The following is an 18,364-nucleotide window of genomic DNA, read 5'->3' as shown; positions in this document are numbered from 1 at the left end:
ATCCTCCTACATGAATCATACAGTGACAGTTAAGTATGGATGTACATTCACCAAATTTTGTAGATCCCCCTGCCTTATGACAAGATGGATCATATAGGGCTTGTGGGGTCTTCCTGAACTCTTTGGGTCTTTTGGCAAGTCCTACAATATCCCTCTCCTTAAGGTAGAGGGTAACTTTGGGATGGGATGTCACCAGCGGTAAAAATAGGAAAAAATTTAGGTATTGGTCTTCATACACCAATAATTGGACCAATAAGAAGCTGTCTTTCATTGGCTTATGTGCTCCAAACACATACAGCACTTCTCAATAGTTGAACGATTTATAGAGCCAAGACTACAAAATACTGGTGATAGTAAAAGGTAAATATCCTATAAGTTGTGGTGTGTGTCCTCCAATGGAGTAAGAAATGAAGTAGTACAGAAGGTTGTACCCTTTTGTTCTAAAAGCTTACCTTTGGATTTTGCACCTTTCTCCTGTCTCTGTAGATTAAGATCAGACAAATTGACGTACGTATCTTGCTCGTCCTCTTCCCCTGGGGGTGAATATAGATGTGAAAGAGCAACTCATGACAATGTGTGCAATCAGTATGGTTCACACTGTAATGACTTAAAGCAATGTGTTTCAATGCATAGTATAAAAAAATAAGATAAAAGAGGTCTACCAGTATTTTTGTAAAACTCCACCAAAAACCACTGAGATATGAAAACCTTATGCCGCATACACACGACTGGACTTTTCGACGGACTAGGTCCGACGGTCTTCCCAACGGACTTTCGGTGGAGTTCCGTCTGACTTTCTAAATGAACGGACTTGGCCACACACAATCACACCAAAGTCCTACGGATTCTAACGTGATGTATGTATGACCGGACTAGAATAAGGAAGTTCATCGCCAGTAGCCAATAGCTGCCCTAGCGTTGGTTTTTGTCCGTCGGGCTAGCATACACACAAACTGATTTTTCGACCGGATTCGAGTCCGTCGGAAAAATTTGAAACATGTTCTATTTCTAAAGTCCGTCAGATTTTTGGACAGCAAAGGTCCGATGGAGCCCACACACGATTGACCTATTCCATCGAAAAGTCCGGTCGCGTGTACGCGGCATAAGACTTGCAAACCATTGAGTAATTCATAAACCCCTTTTGCGCCTAAGGGTAAAACAAATCTAAATGCCTAAGCGCAATTTTGCAACTTTGACATGTGTTTGTAAAACCATACATATCACAACTACTTTGTGCATCCAGATAGATTATACCATGTTTATTTCAGTACAAATTGGGCTTTCATTTGGTGGTAAACGGTAATGGACATTGCCTTATTTATTTTTTTATTATCAAAGGAAAACTGTTCCAAAACAAAAAAATATATATGTTTTTTAAATTTAGCTGTATATTTCTTATTACTACTATAACCTACTGTCAGGTCACCTGAAGCCAGGTGACAGATGCACCCTGTTGGGATCAGGAGTGCAACGCTAAGGTAGTGGACCCTACGGCTGACTGCTGCAGATGGAGCGCTGGGTGGTACAGGAAAGTAGGTCCTCTTGAGCACCAACAAGGATCACACTGTATCTAGAGCATGAGATTCCCCAGGGCGTGGAATCTAAGAGCCAGCAGGTGTTCACCAGGACCCCTGATGATGGGGATGGACTTTGCTGCAACAGGCTCCAGGTCCCAGCCCCCAGGGTCTCCCACAGGGGGGTCTCCCACAGTATGCTACTGGAGGATAGAGAGGAAGTAGCAGATTGGGACAATAAAGGGATAGTCAGAAGATAAGCCAAAGGTAAGGTTATGAAGCAGACAAGGATAGTCAAGAACAAAACAAGGTCAGTAAACAGAATCAGACATAGAGCGCATGGCAAGAAGCACACAGGAAGCCAAACACACAATATTTCACTGGAGTCCACTGGAGCCCAAACACCGGCGGATTGTCTGGTGGACTCTGGTCCGCCGTATAGTCCGATCGCGTGTACGGGGCATTACAGACAGCAGCAGCATCCCTGCCAGCCTTTACTTTTTATTCATATAAGGATTTGTTTTAGCAGTGACACTTTGTGTTTACTGAGGTACTGAGCCTGCTTAAAACAGCATATATTTTCAGAAAGCGCTCTTCAATGTGACAATACTGAACTATCTCGTGGGAAATAAGTACCAGAAAAATATGGACTGTGGTGCAAATCACATTCAAATCACATTCATAAAGATTCTACCCACTGTTGGCCCCCAGGTGCTTTCATATTTATTGTATATGTTTGTAAATCATTATTACTTTGTATAGCACATCTTTTGACTCCCTCACTGTTAGGTATCCCGGCAGAGAAGGCTTGAGGAGATTATGCTCCCCCCATGGGGCGGACATGTGATGACCTTGGGACCCCTGTCTCGTCCCATGATCTATGGGTAATGAGCCTGTGGTCCTTTTCTGCTTTGACCCATAATTGGGCCTTAGTGCAGATAATGTGCGCTCGCAGCCCTGACAGGGTGCGCGCGTGCAAAAACGGCAATCAGACCTGGTGTTGTTGCGTCCTGTCTTGAGGATAAGCGGATAGGCATTTCCGCAATGGAGACGCCGCTCCACCTGGTCTCCTCCCCTCCCCGATGCGAGCTGACGTTGTCGGCTCTCGTCGGAGGTTCTCTGGGCGCGCAGTTTGTTATCCTGCTCATGCGCACGTGCGTCATGACGCGGCGATCAGTGGGCACAATGATGACGCTCCCTGACTTCCGGGTTGGGGGTTTATATGGCGCCGTACTCGGCGCTATGATGGCGCGGCAACAGCTGGGATTATGTCTTTACACACCCCACAACAGGTACGGTTACTTCTTATTATGACCCACTCTTTGGCTTATATCTTTATAATCTGATCCTATTGATTCTTTCTGGCCCTGAATGGTGCTCTATTTGCAATGAATAGGCTGTGTTTATACCACCAGCCTTGGAAACATTTTATATATACTTTTTTCCTTTAACAAATCTTTACTTTTAGGCCATTGGTTAATTTCATTCCCATGGATTCTATCTTAGATATAGTGTGGATATCTTGAATCTTTTTGAGACCCTGAAATATCCGGCCCTTGAGGATTTGTTTCATCCCGGCTGAGAGCTGTTTTCTGAAACCTGCGGGGTATGTGAATGCCTACACTGACCATTGGTCTAGTCACAACTACATCTGTCCTATATCACACTGGTGCTCTTAAAGAGGAAGTAAACCCTTATGGGTTTACTTCCTCTTTCATTCCCTGCAAAGGCAAAGCATAATGGACTACTATGCATCGCATAGTAGCCCATTATGTGTCACTTACCTGACACAGGAGCCAGCGAAGTCGCCGCTGTCCCCTGTAGTCCAGCACATCCATCTTCTCGGTGGGGTCTCGCAGCTCCGCCGCTGTCATTCGGCGGAGCCGCGATGACGACACTCCCGCACATGCGCACGGGAGCCGACACGCGCGGCAGCTCCATTATTGGAAATGCCGCGCTCAGTGCGCCTGCGCGCTGCTATCTACGGCGCATGCGCCGTACACAGCGGTGCCTGTCTTCGGGCAAATATCTCCTAAACCGTATAAGTTAGGAGATATTTCTTGGACCTACAGGTAAGCCTTAATCTAGGCTTACCTGTAGGTCAAAGTGGTTTGTAAGGGTTTACAACCACTTTAACTGGACGGTGATGTCTGGATCTGGGTTAATCTCAAATTTCCCTTCTTTTCTCCTTCCTTCTTTCCTTTCTTGAGTGTGGTTAAGATCTGAAACTGATTTTAGATGTCTGTACATTTTACTTTCAGTCGACTTCTGCCGTCTCTGCCTGTGAAGTGACAGGGGTTTCCCGTGTTTAGAACAGTCCCAGCGCAAAATGACATTTAACGGAAAAAAAGTCATTTAAAACTGCTTGCGGTTTTAATGTAATATCTGGTTACCGGCAATATGGATAAAAATCATTGAGAAAAATGTTTGTAATTTTGAACTGGTACATTTTTAAAGTGTAGCTCCAGTCAAAAAATCTATTTTTAAGCATTTTGGAAAACATAGGGAAGGGTTATCACCCCTGTATAATTTTTTTTGCCATACGTCTTTTTTTATCTCACTTCCTGTTGTCTCCTTCCGTTTGCAAGTAGGAGACGTTTGTAAGTTATATGTTTGAAAGTAGGGGCCTGCCCTATATGCTATGCAGAAATGGCGGAACAAGGTGTTGCCACAACATTGTAAGCCCTCAAAGTGACTCTTGGTGGGCGCTGGAGCGCCCTGCTGTGAACAATTATATCAAGAATTGTAATTACATGCCATTGTTGAACAGTGGTAGAAAAATTGGGCCTTTGGTGGTTGTGGTGGTGGTGCTGGTGCCACAACACTATAAGTCCTCACAGTTACTCTCGGGAGGCACAGGAATGGGCCCTGCTGTGAAATATTATATCAAGAATTGTAATTACATGCCCCTGTTAAACAGGGGCTGAAAAATTGGGCCTTAGGCACTGCAACTTCTCCCATATACTCTAGTTGTAGTGCAGGAATGAGCCCCGCTGCAAAGCATTGCATCAAAAATTGTAATTAAATGCCCCTGTTAAACAGGGGCAGAAAAATTGGGGAGGAACACGTCTAAAGCCCTCTATCCAACGGCCCCTGATTTACTTGAGGGGTATCTGATAATATTGTAAACCCTGAACTTTATGTATTTAACATGTTGTGTTTCTACTATGTGGACTTTTTTAATTGTTTTCTTTAAATCTATGTCATTGTTACTATTTCTTTAATAAATATTAATTTGTATTTTAATATATTCCAATTTGGTTTATTATATACTGGTACCGCAATAGTCCATTTCCCTTCTTGCTCGAAGGTGTCCTCTGGAGTCACCTTTATCTGAGCTATTTCTCTATTTCTACACTGAATAAAAAACATAACTTGTACTACTCTTTCTTTAGGAATGCTCATATGTTACTTCATTTTTATACTCTTGATTAGGGATGTGCCGAACACCCCTCGGTTCGCACCAGAACTTTCGAACTGACCGCAAATTTGTGCAAACTTTAGAACCCCATTGAAGTCTATGGGACTCGAACGTTCAAAATAAAAAGTGCTAATTTTAATGGCTAATATGCAAGATGTTGTCCTAAAAAGGGTTTGGGGACCTGGCTCCTGCCCCAGGGGACATGGGTCAATGCCTAAAATGTTTTGAAAAACAGCCGTTTTTTCGGGAGCACTGATTTTAACCGGTTTCCGACCAGTGCATGGGCAGGCATATTGGCGTACAGGTACATCCAATCTTTAATGCTGCCCTGCCATCGTGCCAGTCGGGACCCCCGTGAGTCCGGTCGCGGGTCCCGCGGATTCGATTGCCACGGGCATACCCGCGATCATCTCACGGGGTGGCTGAATGGAGAAATGCCGTTGTTAACAGCATTTCCCCATTCTGCCTAGCAACTAGTGACGCTGATCTCTGCTCCATGTGATTGGAGCAGAGATCAGTGTTCACTAAATGAAAGCCCAGCCCCCCACATATAGTAACACGCCCCTAGGAACACTTAACCCCTACACTGCCCCCCACTGGTTAACCCCTTCACTGCCACTGTCATTTACACAGGAATCACTGCATTTATATAGCAGTGATTGCTGTATAAATGACAATGGTCCCAAAAATGTGTCAAAAATGTCCGATGTATCCGCCATAATGTCGCAGTCACAATATAAATCGCTGATCACCGCCATTACTAGTAAAAAAAAATATTAATAAAAATGCCATAAACTATCCCTATTTTGTAAACGCTATAACTTTTGCGCAAACCAATCAATAATCGCTTATTGCAATTTTTTTACCAAAAATATTTAGAAGAATACATATCGGCCTAAACTGAGGGAAAACATTTTTTTTATATATTTTTGGGGGATATTTATTATAACAAAAAGTAAAAAATAATGCGTATTTTTCAAAATTGTCGATCTATTTTTGTTTATAGCGCAAAAAATAAAAACCGCAGGGATGATCAAATACCACGAAAAGAAAGCTCTATTTGTGGGAAAAAAATGGACGTTGATTTTGTTTGGGAGCCACGTTGCACGACTACGCAATTTTCAGTTAAATCGACGCAGTGCCAAATCGCAAAAAGTGGTCTGGTCTTTGACCAGCAAAATGGTCCGGTCTGTAAGTGGTTAATGACGATTAAAGTGAAAAAAAAGTGAAATATTCCTTTAAATATCGTGCTTGGGGGGTGTCTATAGTATGCCTGTGAAGTGCCACGTGTTTCCCATGTTTAGAACAGTCCCTGCGCAAAATGACATTTAACGGAAAAAAATCATTTAAAACTGCTTGCGGTTTTAATGTAATATCTTGTTCCCGGCAAGGAGAGGTCCGCTTTGTTCTTTGGTGTGGGTCTTTGAGGTACGCTTGCCAACGAGCTGCATGGCAGGTCAACATATGTCTGGTCAAGCATGTGGTGCCCAAGCGGCTGATGTTTTGGCCACGCGAGATATGCTTGAGACATATGTTGCAAATAGCAGCGGTGCGATCTGATGCACTCATCTCAAAAAAGGCTCACACCAAAGAACTTTTAGAATAATGCACAGAGGCAGCGCCCTGCACAGGCAGAGCTCTGTGTTGTGATTCATTTGATGTTCTGCCCCTAAGCTGGCCCCCGGAGGGCATCCTGCCTCATTGGACATGTGCCTCCTCCTCCTCTCTCCTACCAGGCAGCCACGTGGAGTCAGTGCCCTCATCACCCCCTCCCTATTCATCGCTGGAGCAAACCTGGCAGCATGCTGTAGCTTGTGGAACATGACTGCCAGATTGCTGTCCTTCTTGAGCATCCCCTCTCTCTGCATTCACGCTACTGCCTTCCTCTAGCTGAGTATCATCATCAGAGCCTACAAAACACTGGGCATCCTCCTGGAGCATGTACCCAACACTGTGCTCAAAGAGTTCAGGAGGATGAAGAGGACTTGGTCATCCACTCTAACAGGTCTTCGGTATGATGCGGCTTAACACGTCCAGCTGCCGAAAATAAGGACAAGTGTGTCCCATGGCCACGTGCTGATGACGATGCACCGCGTCCACGACCAGCACTGTTGTGTCTAGACACAGAGCCTGCTTGCCCTCTTTTATCAGCTCGTGCCTGTCTGCCTCTCCTTGTTGGCCTTCCAGACATGGTAATGGCCTAAAGGGAGATGGGAAAACCAGCAACTGGGTAGTGTATAATGTGCTGGAGGCACACAACACCCATTAACTCCTGCAGATGCCTTTATTATAGAACAACAGGAATTAAAGGGTAGATACCAGTGTATACTGTGCTGTGCTGGAGGCATACAACAAGAGCAAAATAGGTGGATAAAGGTGTATACTGTGCTCAGGGCACACAGACAGCACCCAGAAACTCCTGCAGATGGCTGATAGCTCAATTACAGAAGAGCAATATAACTATATAGGTGGATAATGGTGTATACTGCACTCAGGGCACATAGACAACACCCAGGAACTCCTGCAGATGGCTGAAAGCTCAATTACAGAAGAGCAATATAATTAGCTATATAGGTGGATAATGGTGTATACTGCACTCAGGGCACACAGACAACACCCAGAAACTCCTGCAGATGGCTGATAGCTCAATTACAGAAGAGCAATATAGCTATATAGGTGGATAATGGTGTATACTGCACTCAGGGCACACAGACAACACCCAGAAACTCAAGCAGATGGGTGATAGCTCAATTACAGAAGAGCAATATAATTAGCTATATAGGTGGATACTGGTGTATACTGCACTCAGGGCACACAGACAACACCCAGAAACTCCTGCAGATGGCTGATAGCTCAATTACAGAAGAGCAATATAGCTATATAGGTGGATAATGGTGTATACTGCACTCAGGGCACACAGACAACACCCAGAAACTCAAGCAGATGGGTGATAGCTGAATTACAGAAGAGTAATATAATTAGCTATATAGGTGGATACTGGTGTATACTGCACTCAGGGCACACAGACAACACCCAGAAACTTCTGCAGATGGCTGAAAGCTCAATTACAGAAGAGTAATATAATTAGCTATATAGGTGGATACTGGTGTATACTGCACTCAGGGCACACAGACAACACCCAGAAACTTCTGCAGATGGCTGAAAGCTCAATTACAGAAGAGTAATATAATTAGCTATATAGGTGGATACTGGTGTATACTGCACTCAGGGCACACAGAAAACACAGAGAAACTTCAACAGATGGCTGATAGCTCAATTACAGAAGAGCAATATAGCTAAATAGGTGGATAATGGACAGTGTATACTGCGTTGAAGGTACACAGAGAACACCCACTAACTCCTGCAGACGCCAACACACTACACAAGGCCGCCGTGCTGGCGGCCTTATATAGTGTGGGGTAGGGATGCACCGAATGGGTTTTTTGGTGCCGAAACCGATACCGAAAATGAAAAATACACTAGGCCGAAAACCGAAACCGATACCGAAACAGCACCGATACCGAAAATGACTGTTTTTAAAAAATATTTTTATACAGGAGGTGGTCAGAGACTGGGGACATGGTACAGGAGGTGGTCAGAGACTGGGGACATGGTACAGGAGGTGGTCAGAGACTGGGGACATGGTACAGGAGGTGGTCAGAGACTGGGGACATGGTTCAGGAGGTGGTCAGAGACTGGGGACATGGTTCAGAGACTGGGGACATGGTACAGGAGGTGGCCAGAGACTGGCGACATGGTACAGGAGGTGGCCAGAGACTGGCGACATGGTTCAGGAGGTGGCCAGAGACTGGCGACATGGTACAGGAGGTGGCCAGAGACTGGCGACATGGTACAGGAGGTGGCCAGAGACTGGCGACATGGTACAGGAGGTGGCCAGAGACTGGCGACATGGTACAGGAGGTGGCCAGAGACTGGCGACATGGTACAGGAGGTGGCCAGAGACTGGCGACATGGTAAGGGAGGTGGCCAGAGACTGGCGACATGGTACAGGAGGTGGCCAGAGACTGGCGACATGGTACAGGAGGTGGCCAGAGACTGGCGACATGGTACAGGAGGTGACCAGAGACTGGCGACATGGTAAGGGAGGTGGCCAGAGACTGGCGACATGGTACAGGAGGTGGCCAGAGACTGGCGACATGGTACAGGAGGTGGCCAGAGACTGGCGACATGGTAAGGGAGGTGGCCAGAGACTGGCGACATGGTACAGGAGGTGGCCAGAGACTGGCGACATGGTACAGGAGGTGGCCAGAGACTGGCGACATGGTACAGGAGGTGACCAGAGACTGGCGACATGGTACAGGAGGTGGCCAGAGACTGGCGACATGGTACAGGAGGTGGCCAGAGACTGGCGACATGGTACAGGAGGTGGCCAGAGACTGGCGACATGGTACAGGAGGTGGCCAGAGACTGGCGACATGGTACAGGAGGTGGCCAGAGACTGGCGACATGATAAAAAGAGATAAGTGTTTGTGTCCCCCCTCGTGCAGCCAGTGTTTGTGTCCCCCCTCGTGCAGCCAGTGTTTGTGTCCCCCCTCGTGCAGCCAGTGTTTGTGTCCCCCCTCGTGCAGCCAGTGTTTGTGTCCCCCCTCGTGCAGCCAGTGCTTGTGTCCCCCTTCGTGCAGCCAGTGCTTGTGTCCCCTCGTGCAGCCAGTGATGCAGAGAGAGAGGAGAGCCGCCTCCGCCGTCTGGATCAATAGAGCGCCGGGAACATCACAGCTTTAATTTCAATAGCTGTGTGTTCCCCCGTTGCGCGCCGTCGCACATAGCCCCTCCCCCTTGTCCGGGGAACTGTGATAGACAGATCCCCCGTCCAATCTGGACGGGGGATCTGTCTATCACAGTTCCCCGAACGAGGGGGGGGGGCTGTATGCAACGGTGCGCGACGGGGGAACACACAGCTATTAAAATTAAAGCTGTGATGTTCCAGGCGCTCTATTGATCCAGACGGCGGAGGCGGCATACCTGCGCTATACACCTCCCGTGATGGGCAGCACCAGGGGCGGGGGCGGAGCTATGCCCCGCCCAGGCCACGCCCCATTTTCGGCTCAATTATCGGCCGTTTTTTCCTTTCGGCAATTTGCCGAAAGGGCCATTTTCGGCCGATATGTTTCGGCGGCCGAAATTTCGGTGCATCCCTAGTGTGGGGCATGTACTACACAGTCTGAGCTATGATTGGCCACAGGCATCCTGCCTGTGGCCAATCATGGCTCTCCTCACTGCCGGCACTGTGATTTTGCCAAGCATGCTGGGTCACAGTACATGCTTGGCCAGGGCCGGTGCTGGACTATTTTGCACCCTAGGCAAGACCAGCTACTTGCCCCCCCCCCCCCCCCCACTTCAAAAAAAAAAAAAAACTACCATTTTAAAAAACAGTAGAAAATATTTAAACATCTAAATATAAAACTGCTACATTTCTTTCAGCCCAATCCAGCAAAAAAAAAAAAAAAAGAAGATAACAGCCCAATCAAGCAAAGAGACAGCTAAATCCAGCAAAGATACATCCCCATATAACAAAGACGGTCAAATCCAGCAAAGAGACAGCCCTATCCAAAGAGAAATCAAAATCCAGCAAAGAGACATCACCGTATAAAAAAGACAGCCCAATCCAAAGAGACAGGTGGAGGGTAGTGTGACAGGTGGTGGTGGGGGGCGCAGTGTGACAGGTGATGGTGGGGGGCAGTGTGACAGGTGATGGTGGGGGGCAGTGTGACAGGTGATGGTGGGGGGGGGGGGCCAGTGTGACAGGTGATGGTAAGGGGCAGTGTGACAGGTGACAGTGGGGGGGGGCAGTGTGACAGGTGACGGTGGGGGGGGGGGCAGTGTGACAGGTGACGGTGGGGGGGCCAGTGTGACAGGTGACGGTGGGGGGGGCCAGTGTGACAGGTGACAGTGGGGGGGGCCAGTGTGACAGGTGACGGTGGGGGGGGCAGTGTGACAGGTGACGGTGGGGGGGCCAGTGGGACAGGTGACAGTGGGGGGGCCAGTGTGACGGGTGGTGGTGGGGGGGGCCAGTGTGACGGGTGTTGGTGGGGGGGCCAGTGTGACAGGTAATGGTGGGGGGCAGTGTGACAGGTGGTGGGGGGGGCAATGTGACAGGTAATGGTGGGGGGGCAGTGTGACAGGTAATGGTGGGGGCCCAGTATGACAGGTGATGGTGGGGGGAGGGCAGTGTGACAGGTGGTGGGGGGGCAGTGTGACAGGTGATGGTGGGGGGAGGGCAGTGTGACAGGTGGTGGGGGGGACCAGTGTGACAGGTGATGGTGGGGGGCCAGTGTGACAGGTAATGGTGGGGGGGCCAGTGTGACAGGTGGGGGGCAGTGTGACAGGTGATGGTGGGGGGCCAGTGTGACAGGTGATGGTGGGGGGCCAGTGTGACAGGTGATGGTGGGGGGCCAGTGTGACAGGTGATGGTGGGGGGCAGTGTGACAGGTGATGGTGGGGGGCAGTGTGACAGGTGACGGTGGGGGGCAGTGTGTTAGGTAATGGTGGGGGGCAGTGTGACAGGTGATGGTGGGGGGGGCAGTGTGACAGGTGATGGTGGGGGGAGGGCAGTGTGACAGGTGGTGGGGGGGACCAGTGTGACAGGTGATGGTGGGGGGCCAGTGTGACAGGTGACGGTGGGGGGAGGGCAGTGTGACAGGTGGTGAGGGGGACCAGTGTGACAGGTGATGGTGGGGGGCCAGTGTGACAGGTGACGGTGGGGGGCAGTCTGACAGGTGACAGTGGGGGGGGGGGCAGTCTGACAGGTGACAGTGGGGGGAGGGCAGTGTGACAGGTGACAGTGGGGGCAGGGCAGTGTGACAGGTGATGGTGGGGGGAGGGCAGTGTGACAGGCGATGGTGGGGGGAGGGCAGTGTGACAGGTGATGGTGGGGGGAGGGCAGTGTGACAGGTGACGGTGGGGGCAGGGCAGTGTGACAGGTGATGGTGGGGGGAGGGCAGTGTGACAGGTGATGGTGGGGGGAGGGCAGTGTGACAGGTGATGGTGGGGGGAGGGCAGTGTGACAGGTGATGGTGGGGGACAAGTGTGACATGTACAAGAACTTCACTCACTGTGTTGGCTGTTAATGTCAGCTTTTCAAGAGGCAGTCACGTTTGCATGGAATCCTAGCTCAGCAATAAACAGCGCAGAGCAGCCAATCATGGAGTCGTATGCTTGTGGATCCATGACCAATCGATAGCAGGGGCGGGCTTTCCGTGTGGAGGTGGGCGTGGCCAATAGCTACCAGTGTGCTTTTCTGTCCCAGGGCTCATGTCAGCGTCGAGTAGAGGCAGGAGGGTGGCGGTGAATGTATTGTCACCTGTTAAGTGTTCCTGCCCCGGGGCGGTACAGGACGGCCTCCCCCGTTATTTGGATGGGATTCCCACACTTCTCTCGCTCCTCCCATTCAGTAAACAATGAGAAATGGCCCGAAGTGAAGGCAGACAGGAGGGGGAGTGGAGCGCCCACAAACATGCCGCTCTGTGTGTGTGAGTGGAGCTGACGCGGCCGGCCGTGCTAGTGTGCTGTCATTGTTTGCGCCCTGTGCATGCTGGACTATGGAGAACGAGGCACTGAGAAGCTCCCAGCGCAAAGTAGAGAAACCAGCGGTCCTCGCTGCGCCCTAGGCGGCAGTGCGCCCTAGGCGGTTGCCTAGTCCGCCTAGTGGTAGCACCGGCCCTGTGCTTGGCCAATCATGAGCCAGCAATACACTGCGATGGTGCAGTGCATTGTGGGCCGGAGCGCCACACAAATTTGGCACGAACGCCCCACAGAGTTCTGGCTTCGCCGAACGGGCGAACAGCCGGTGTTCAAGTTGAACATGCGTTCGACTCGATCACCAAGCTCATCCCTACTCTTGATTTGCACTGCTTACTTATCAAATAGTGTTGGCTATATTTCTAATTCTGAGAATTCTTCATATCTATCTCATCTTGTTTTTATTATCTGGTATTTTCTTGATCTTTCTGGCTTACTATCTCTTTTCCTTGTAAATGCACATGTTTTCTTGCTCTTCCTCTTTAACAAAAAGAAAAAAAAAAAATATATATATATATATACAGTGCCTTGCGAAAGTATACGGCTACATTTCAGGCTTCAAACATAAAGATATAAAATGTTTATTTTTTGTGAAGAATCACCAACAAGTGGGACACAATTGTGAAGTGGAACGAAATCTATTGGATTTTTGAAACTTTTTTAACTAATAAAAAAATGAAAAGTGGGGCGTGCAAAATCATTCGGCCCCCTTGCGTTAATACTTTGTAGAGCCACCTTTTTCAGCGATTACAGCTGCAAGTCGCTTGGGGTATGTCTCTATCAGTTTTGCACATCGAGAGACTGAAATTCTTGCCCATTCTTCCTTGCAAAACAGCTCGAGCTCAGTGAGGTTGGATGGAGAGCATTTGTGAACAGCAGTTTTCAGCTCTTTCCACAGATTCTCGATTGGATTCAGGTCTGGACTTTGACTTGGCCATTCTAACACCTGGATACGTTTATTTGTGAACCATTCCTTTGTAGATTTTGCTGTATGTTTGGGATCATTGTCTTGTTGGAAGATAACTCTCCGTCCCAGTTTCAGGTCTTTTGCAGACTCCAACAGGTTTTCATCCAGAATGGTCCTGTATTTGGCTGCATCCATCTTCCCCTCAATTTTAACCATCTTCCCTGTCCCTGCTGAAGAAAAGCAGGCCCAAACCATGATGCTGCCACCACCATGTTTCACAGTGGGGATGGTGTGTTGAGGGTGATGAGCTGTGTTGCTTTTACCCCAAAACATATCGTTTTGCATTGTGGGCAAAAAGTTGGATTTTGGTTTCATCTGACCAGAGCACCTTCTTCCACATGTTTGGTGTGTCTCCCAGGTGGCTTGTGGCAAACTTTAGACAAGACATTTTATGGATATCTTTGAGAAATGGCTTTCTTCTTGCCACTCTTCCATAAAGGCCAGATTTGTGCAGTGTACGACTGATTGTTGTCCTATGGACAGACTCTCCCACCTCAGCTGTAGTTCTCTGCAGTTCATCCAGAGTGATCATGGGCCTCTTGGCTGCATCTCTGATCAGTCTTCTCCTTGTCTGAGCTGAAAGTTTAGAGGGACGGCCAGGTCTTGGTAGATTTGCAGTGGTCTGATACTCCTTCCATTTCAAAATGATCGCTTGCACAGTGCTCCTTGGGATGTTTAAAGTTTGGGAAATCTTTTTGTATCCAAATCCGGCTTTAAACTTCTCCACAACAGTATTACGGACCTGCCTGATGTGTTCCTTGGTCTTCATGATGCTCTCTGCGCTTTCAACAGAACCCTGAGACTATCACAGAGCAGGTGCATTTATACAGAGACTTGATTACACACAGGTGGATTCTATTTATCATCATCAGTCATTTAGGACAACATTGGATCATTCAGAGATCCTCGCTGAACTTCTGGAGTGAGTTTGCTTCACTGAAAGTAAAGGGACCGAATAATTTTGCACGCACCACTTTTCAGTTTTTAATTTGCTAAAAAAAGTTTAAAAAATCCAATAGATTTCGTTCCACTTCACAATTGTGTCCCACTTGTTGGTGATTCTTCACAAAAAATTAAAATTTTATATCTTTATGTTTGAAGCCTGAAATGTGGCAAAAGGTTGAAAAGTTCAAGGGGACCGAATACTTTCGCAAGGCACTATATATATATATATATATATATATATATATATATATATATATATATATATATATATGTGTATATATATATATATATATATATATATATATATATATATATATATATATAGATTTATTAATGTTAAGTTTCCCAAGTCTAATTTTAATTCTGTCCTCTGTTATCCATGGAGGTGCTTCCTATGATGTGTCATGAGTAGAGATGAGCTTCGAGTTCGAGTCTAACTCATGTTCGACTCGAACATTGCCTGTTCGCCTGTTCAGCGAATAGTAAACAATTTGGGCTGTTCGCGGCAAATTCGAAAATCCGGAACATCCTGTACAAGTCTATGGGAGAAATCTAAAGTGCTAAATTTAAAGCCTAATATGCAAGTTACTGTCCTAAAAAGTGTTTGGGGACCCGGGTCCTGCCCCAGGGGACATGGATCAATGCAAAAAAAGTTTTAAAAACTGACGTTTTTTCAGGAGCAGTGATTTTAATAATGATTAATGTGAAACAATAAAGTGTAATATTCCTTTAAATTTCGTACCCGGGGGTGTCTATAGTATGCCTGTGAAGGGGCGCATGTTTCCCGTGCTTAGAACTGTCCCTGCACAAAGTGTCATTTCGCAAGGAAAAAAAGTATTTTAAAATCACTTTGAATTGTCGGCTCCCGTAATACAGAGAACACTCAATGAGTGTTCTCTGTATTACGGAGCCAACAATTCATTCATTGATAAAAAATAAATAAATAAAAAAGCATGGGGTTCCCCTAAATTCAATTACCAGGCCCTTCAGGTCTGGTATGGATATTAAGGGGAACCCTGCCTCAAATTTAAGAAAAAATTTGACGTGGGGTTCCCCCTAAATATCCATAACCAGACCCTTCAGGTCTGGTTTGGATAGTAAGGGAAACCCCGCGTCAAATTAAAAAAAAAATTGACGTGGGGGTCCCCCTAAAAATCCATACCAGACCCTTTATCCGAGCCCGGAACCTGGCAGGCTGCAGTAAAAGGGGGGGGCGAGAGAGCGCCCCCCCCCCTCCTGAACTGTACCAGGCCACATGCCCTCAACATTGGGATGATGCTTTGGGGGTCTGTGACCCCTCAAAGCACCATGTCCCCATGTTGATGGGGACAAGGGCCCTTATCCCCACAACCCTGGCCGGTGGTTGTGGGGGTCTGCAGGCGGGGGGCTTATCAGAATCTGGAAGCCCCTTTATCAAGGGGACCCCCAGATCCTGGCCCCCCACTGTTTGAAATGGTAAGGGGGTACAAAAGTACAACTACCATTTCACAAAGAAAGTGTAAAAAATGGTTAAATAAGACAAACACACTTTTGAAAAAATTAAAAAAAGATTCCAGTGGTGCTAATCCACTCTTGCTATCCAGCGATGGATGATCATCTCTCCGGGGTCTAGCGATGGCTCATCTGATCCAGCGACGGGTGATTTTAAGTCCAGTGCAGTCCATCCATCCATCTTCTGTCTCCACTGAGGAGACACTGCGGGGATCCCATCGCTGATGTTTCTTATATTAGGAGGGCGGGGCCACCTGTCACCTGACCCCGCCCCTCTGACGCTAGTGAGGGAAGCCAGGGGTTTCCCAATGACGTATGGGTGACCCCGCCCCCCTCTGATGTAACGGAAACCTGCGTTACCGGTAGTATTCCTGAGAATTGGAGGTCCTTTTCCTCAATTTAGCTCCTAAGTCCCTAAAATCATTCTTTAGAACACTCCATCTGCCCCTGACTTTGTCATTGGTGCCAACGTGCACCATGACAGCTGGGTCTTCCCCAGCCCCTTCCAGTAATCTGTCCACCAGATCCGTGATGTGCCGAACCCAAGCACCCGGTAGACAACATACTGTTTGGCGCTTCAGGTCTTTGTTACAGATTGGCCTCTCTGTCCTTCTAAGAATTGAGTCCCATAGCACTAGAAACTGTCTTTCTTTTCCTTTTGCTTCCCACCCACTCTCACTGGAGGAGTTCTTCCCCCCGGCAGCTAGGAGAGTCCCTCAGCTCCAGCAGTGCTGGTCCCTGACTGGTTTCACCAATGTCACTCAATGGAGCGTACTTATTGGGATGCACCAGCCCTGGATAGGCCTCCTTGGCACTTCCCCCTCTACCCTTCCTGACTGTCACCCATCTACTCTTTCCTAGTGCCTGCATCTCTTTGTCTCCACCAGCCTCTGCGCTGGCCCCTGCCATGTACATTCCTGGCTATCCTTTAGTATGGAGGGACTTCTCATTACTGACAGTTGCTTCTCCAGATTCAGAAGCTGGACTTCCTGCACTTTTGCACAGCAGTATTCACCCTCGATCGGATGATCAAGGAATGCATACATGCCACAAGATGTACAATGAGTCACCTCGCTGCGCCCGCCAGGCATCGTACCTATTAAATTTAATGAGGATTGGGGATTATACCCTGTCCAAATTACCTAGGAACTAGATTCCTGACACTAATGCCACATACACACGAGCAGACTTTTCGACGGACGGATTTGAAGGTGATGACATATGACTGGACTAGCATAAGGAAGTTCATAGCCAGTAGTCAATAGCTGCCCTAGCGTCAGTTTTTGTCCGTAGGACTAGCATACACATAAACTGATTTTTCGACCGGACTCGAGTCCGTCGGAAAAATTTGAAACGTGTTCTATTTCTAAAGTCCGTCAGATTTTTGGGCAGCAAGGATCCGATGGAACCCACATACGATCGAATTGTCCAACGGATTCGTTCCATCGGACCTAGTCTGTCTAAAAGTCCGGTTGTGTGTACGCTGCATAACACTCAACAAGACAATACACTAATACTCAACAAGACAATACACAGGTACTCGTAGACCTATGTGCACTCGCAGACCTACGTGCACTCACAATACACAGTACACAATACACAAGTACTAACGATCCACACACTATTTAGACAAAACTCAGGTACTCACACTACACAGGTACTACGTCCCCTTTTATAACCTCCTGTTTTAAACTCTGATTTTTAACTCATCAATTGGACCATTTCCACTTGGACAGAGTCCCAGCAGACTCAGAGATGAGAAGCTCTATTCAAATTAACAAATTCTCTAAGCCCCTGTACACACGGTCGGAGATTTCGACAACCAAATCCGTCATATTTTATCCGTCTGATTTTGTCCGTCGGATCTTGTCCAAAACTGTTGCATACACACGGTCGGACAAAGTTGTCGAAAAATCCGATCTTTCAGAACGTGATGACGTAATTTCGTTGCGATGGGACTACATTCAGGCTAGTAGCCAATAGCTTTGATGTAGGAATTTGATCTGAGCATGCGTGGCACTTGGTCCGATCACAATTCGCTACACATGATCGGAGTATGTCCGATCGGCCCAGTTGGTCGGGAAATATTTCCAACAAGTTGGAAAATTGGGTCCGACGGATATTCTGACGGAATCAGTCTGATGCATACCACACACAGTCGGATTATCTGACAACACGGTCCAATAGGACACATTCCAACGGATTCTCCGACCGTGTGTACAAGGGCTTAGGGCTGTTAGCACCTCATCTGTCTCACCCTTCAGTTTCTTCCAAAAAGGACTTATTTTCCACTTCCCAGGACGATAATTCTCCCTTATTTCTACTGGCAATATCACCAGGCAGTTGTCTGAAAGACCTCTTGGCATGTAACTTACATTTCTTATCACCTGTAGTACCTCCTCATCCCCAATACCAAATCAATTATAGAGAGGGAGGAATGTGTTCTGGAAAAACACCAGTACCGTAACTTCCATATGTCCATTAGTC

General features: G+C 47.6%; 1 protein-coding gene across 1 annotated transcript in view; it reads right to left on the bottom strand.

Annotated features, from left to right (window-relative positions):
* The window catches only part of LOC143961937 (uncharacterized), a 124,172-nt gene that overhangs the window by 87,730 nt on the left and 18,078 nt on the right, over positions 1 to 18,364 (bottom strand). The window contains exon 2 of the mRNA XM_077471270.1: positions 453 to 533. Within this exon, the coding sequence (XP_077327396.1) occupies positions 453 to 533 (81 nt within the window). The remainder of the gene's footprint in view (positions 1 to 452; positions 534 to 18,364) is intronic.

The sequence above is a fragment of the Lithobates pipiens genome, unplaced genomic scaffold (assembly GCF_037356315.1).
Source record: "Lithobates pipiens isolate NorthernLeopardFrog02 unplaced genomic scaffold, aLitPip1_a1.2 Scaffold_8, whole genome shotgun sequence".
Lineage (NCBI taxonomy): Eukaryota > Metazoa > Chordata > Amphibia > Anura > Ranidae > Lithobates > Lithobates pipiens.
This window is presented reverse-complemented; position numbering and strand designations above follow the sequence as displayed.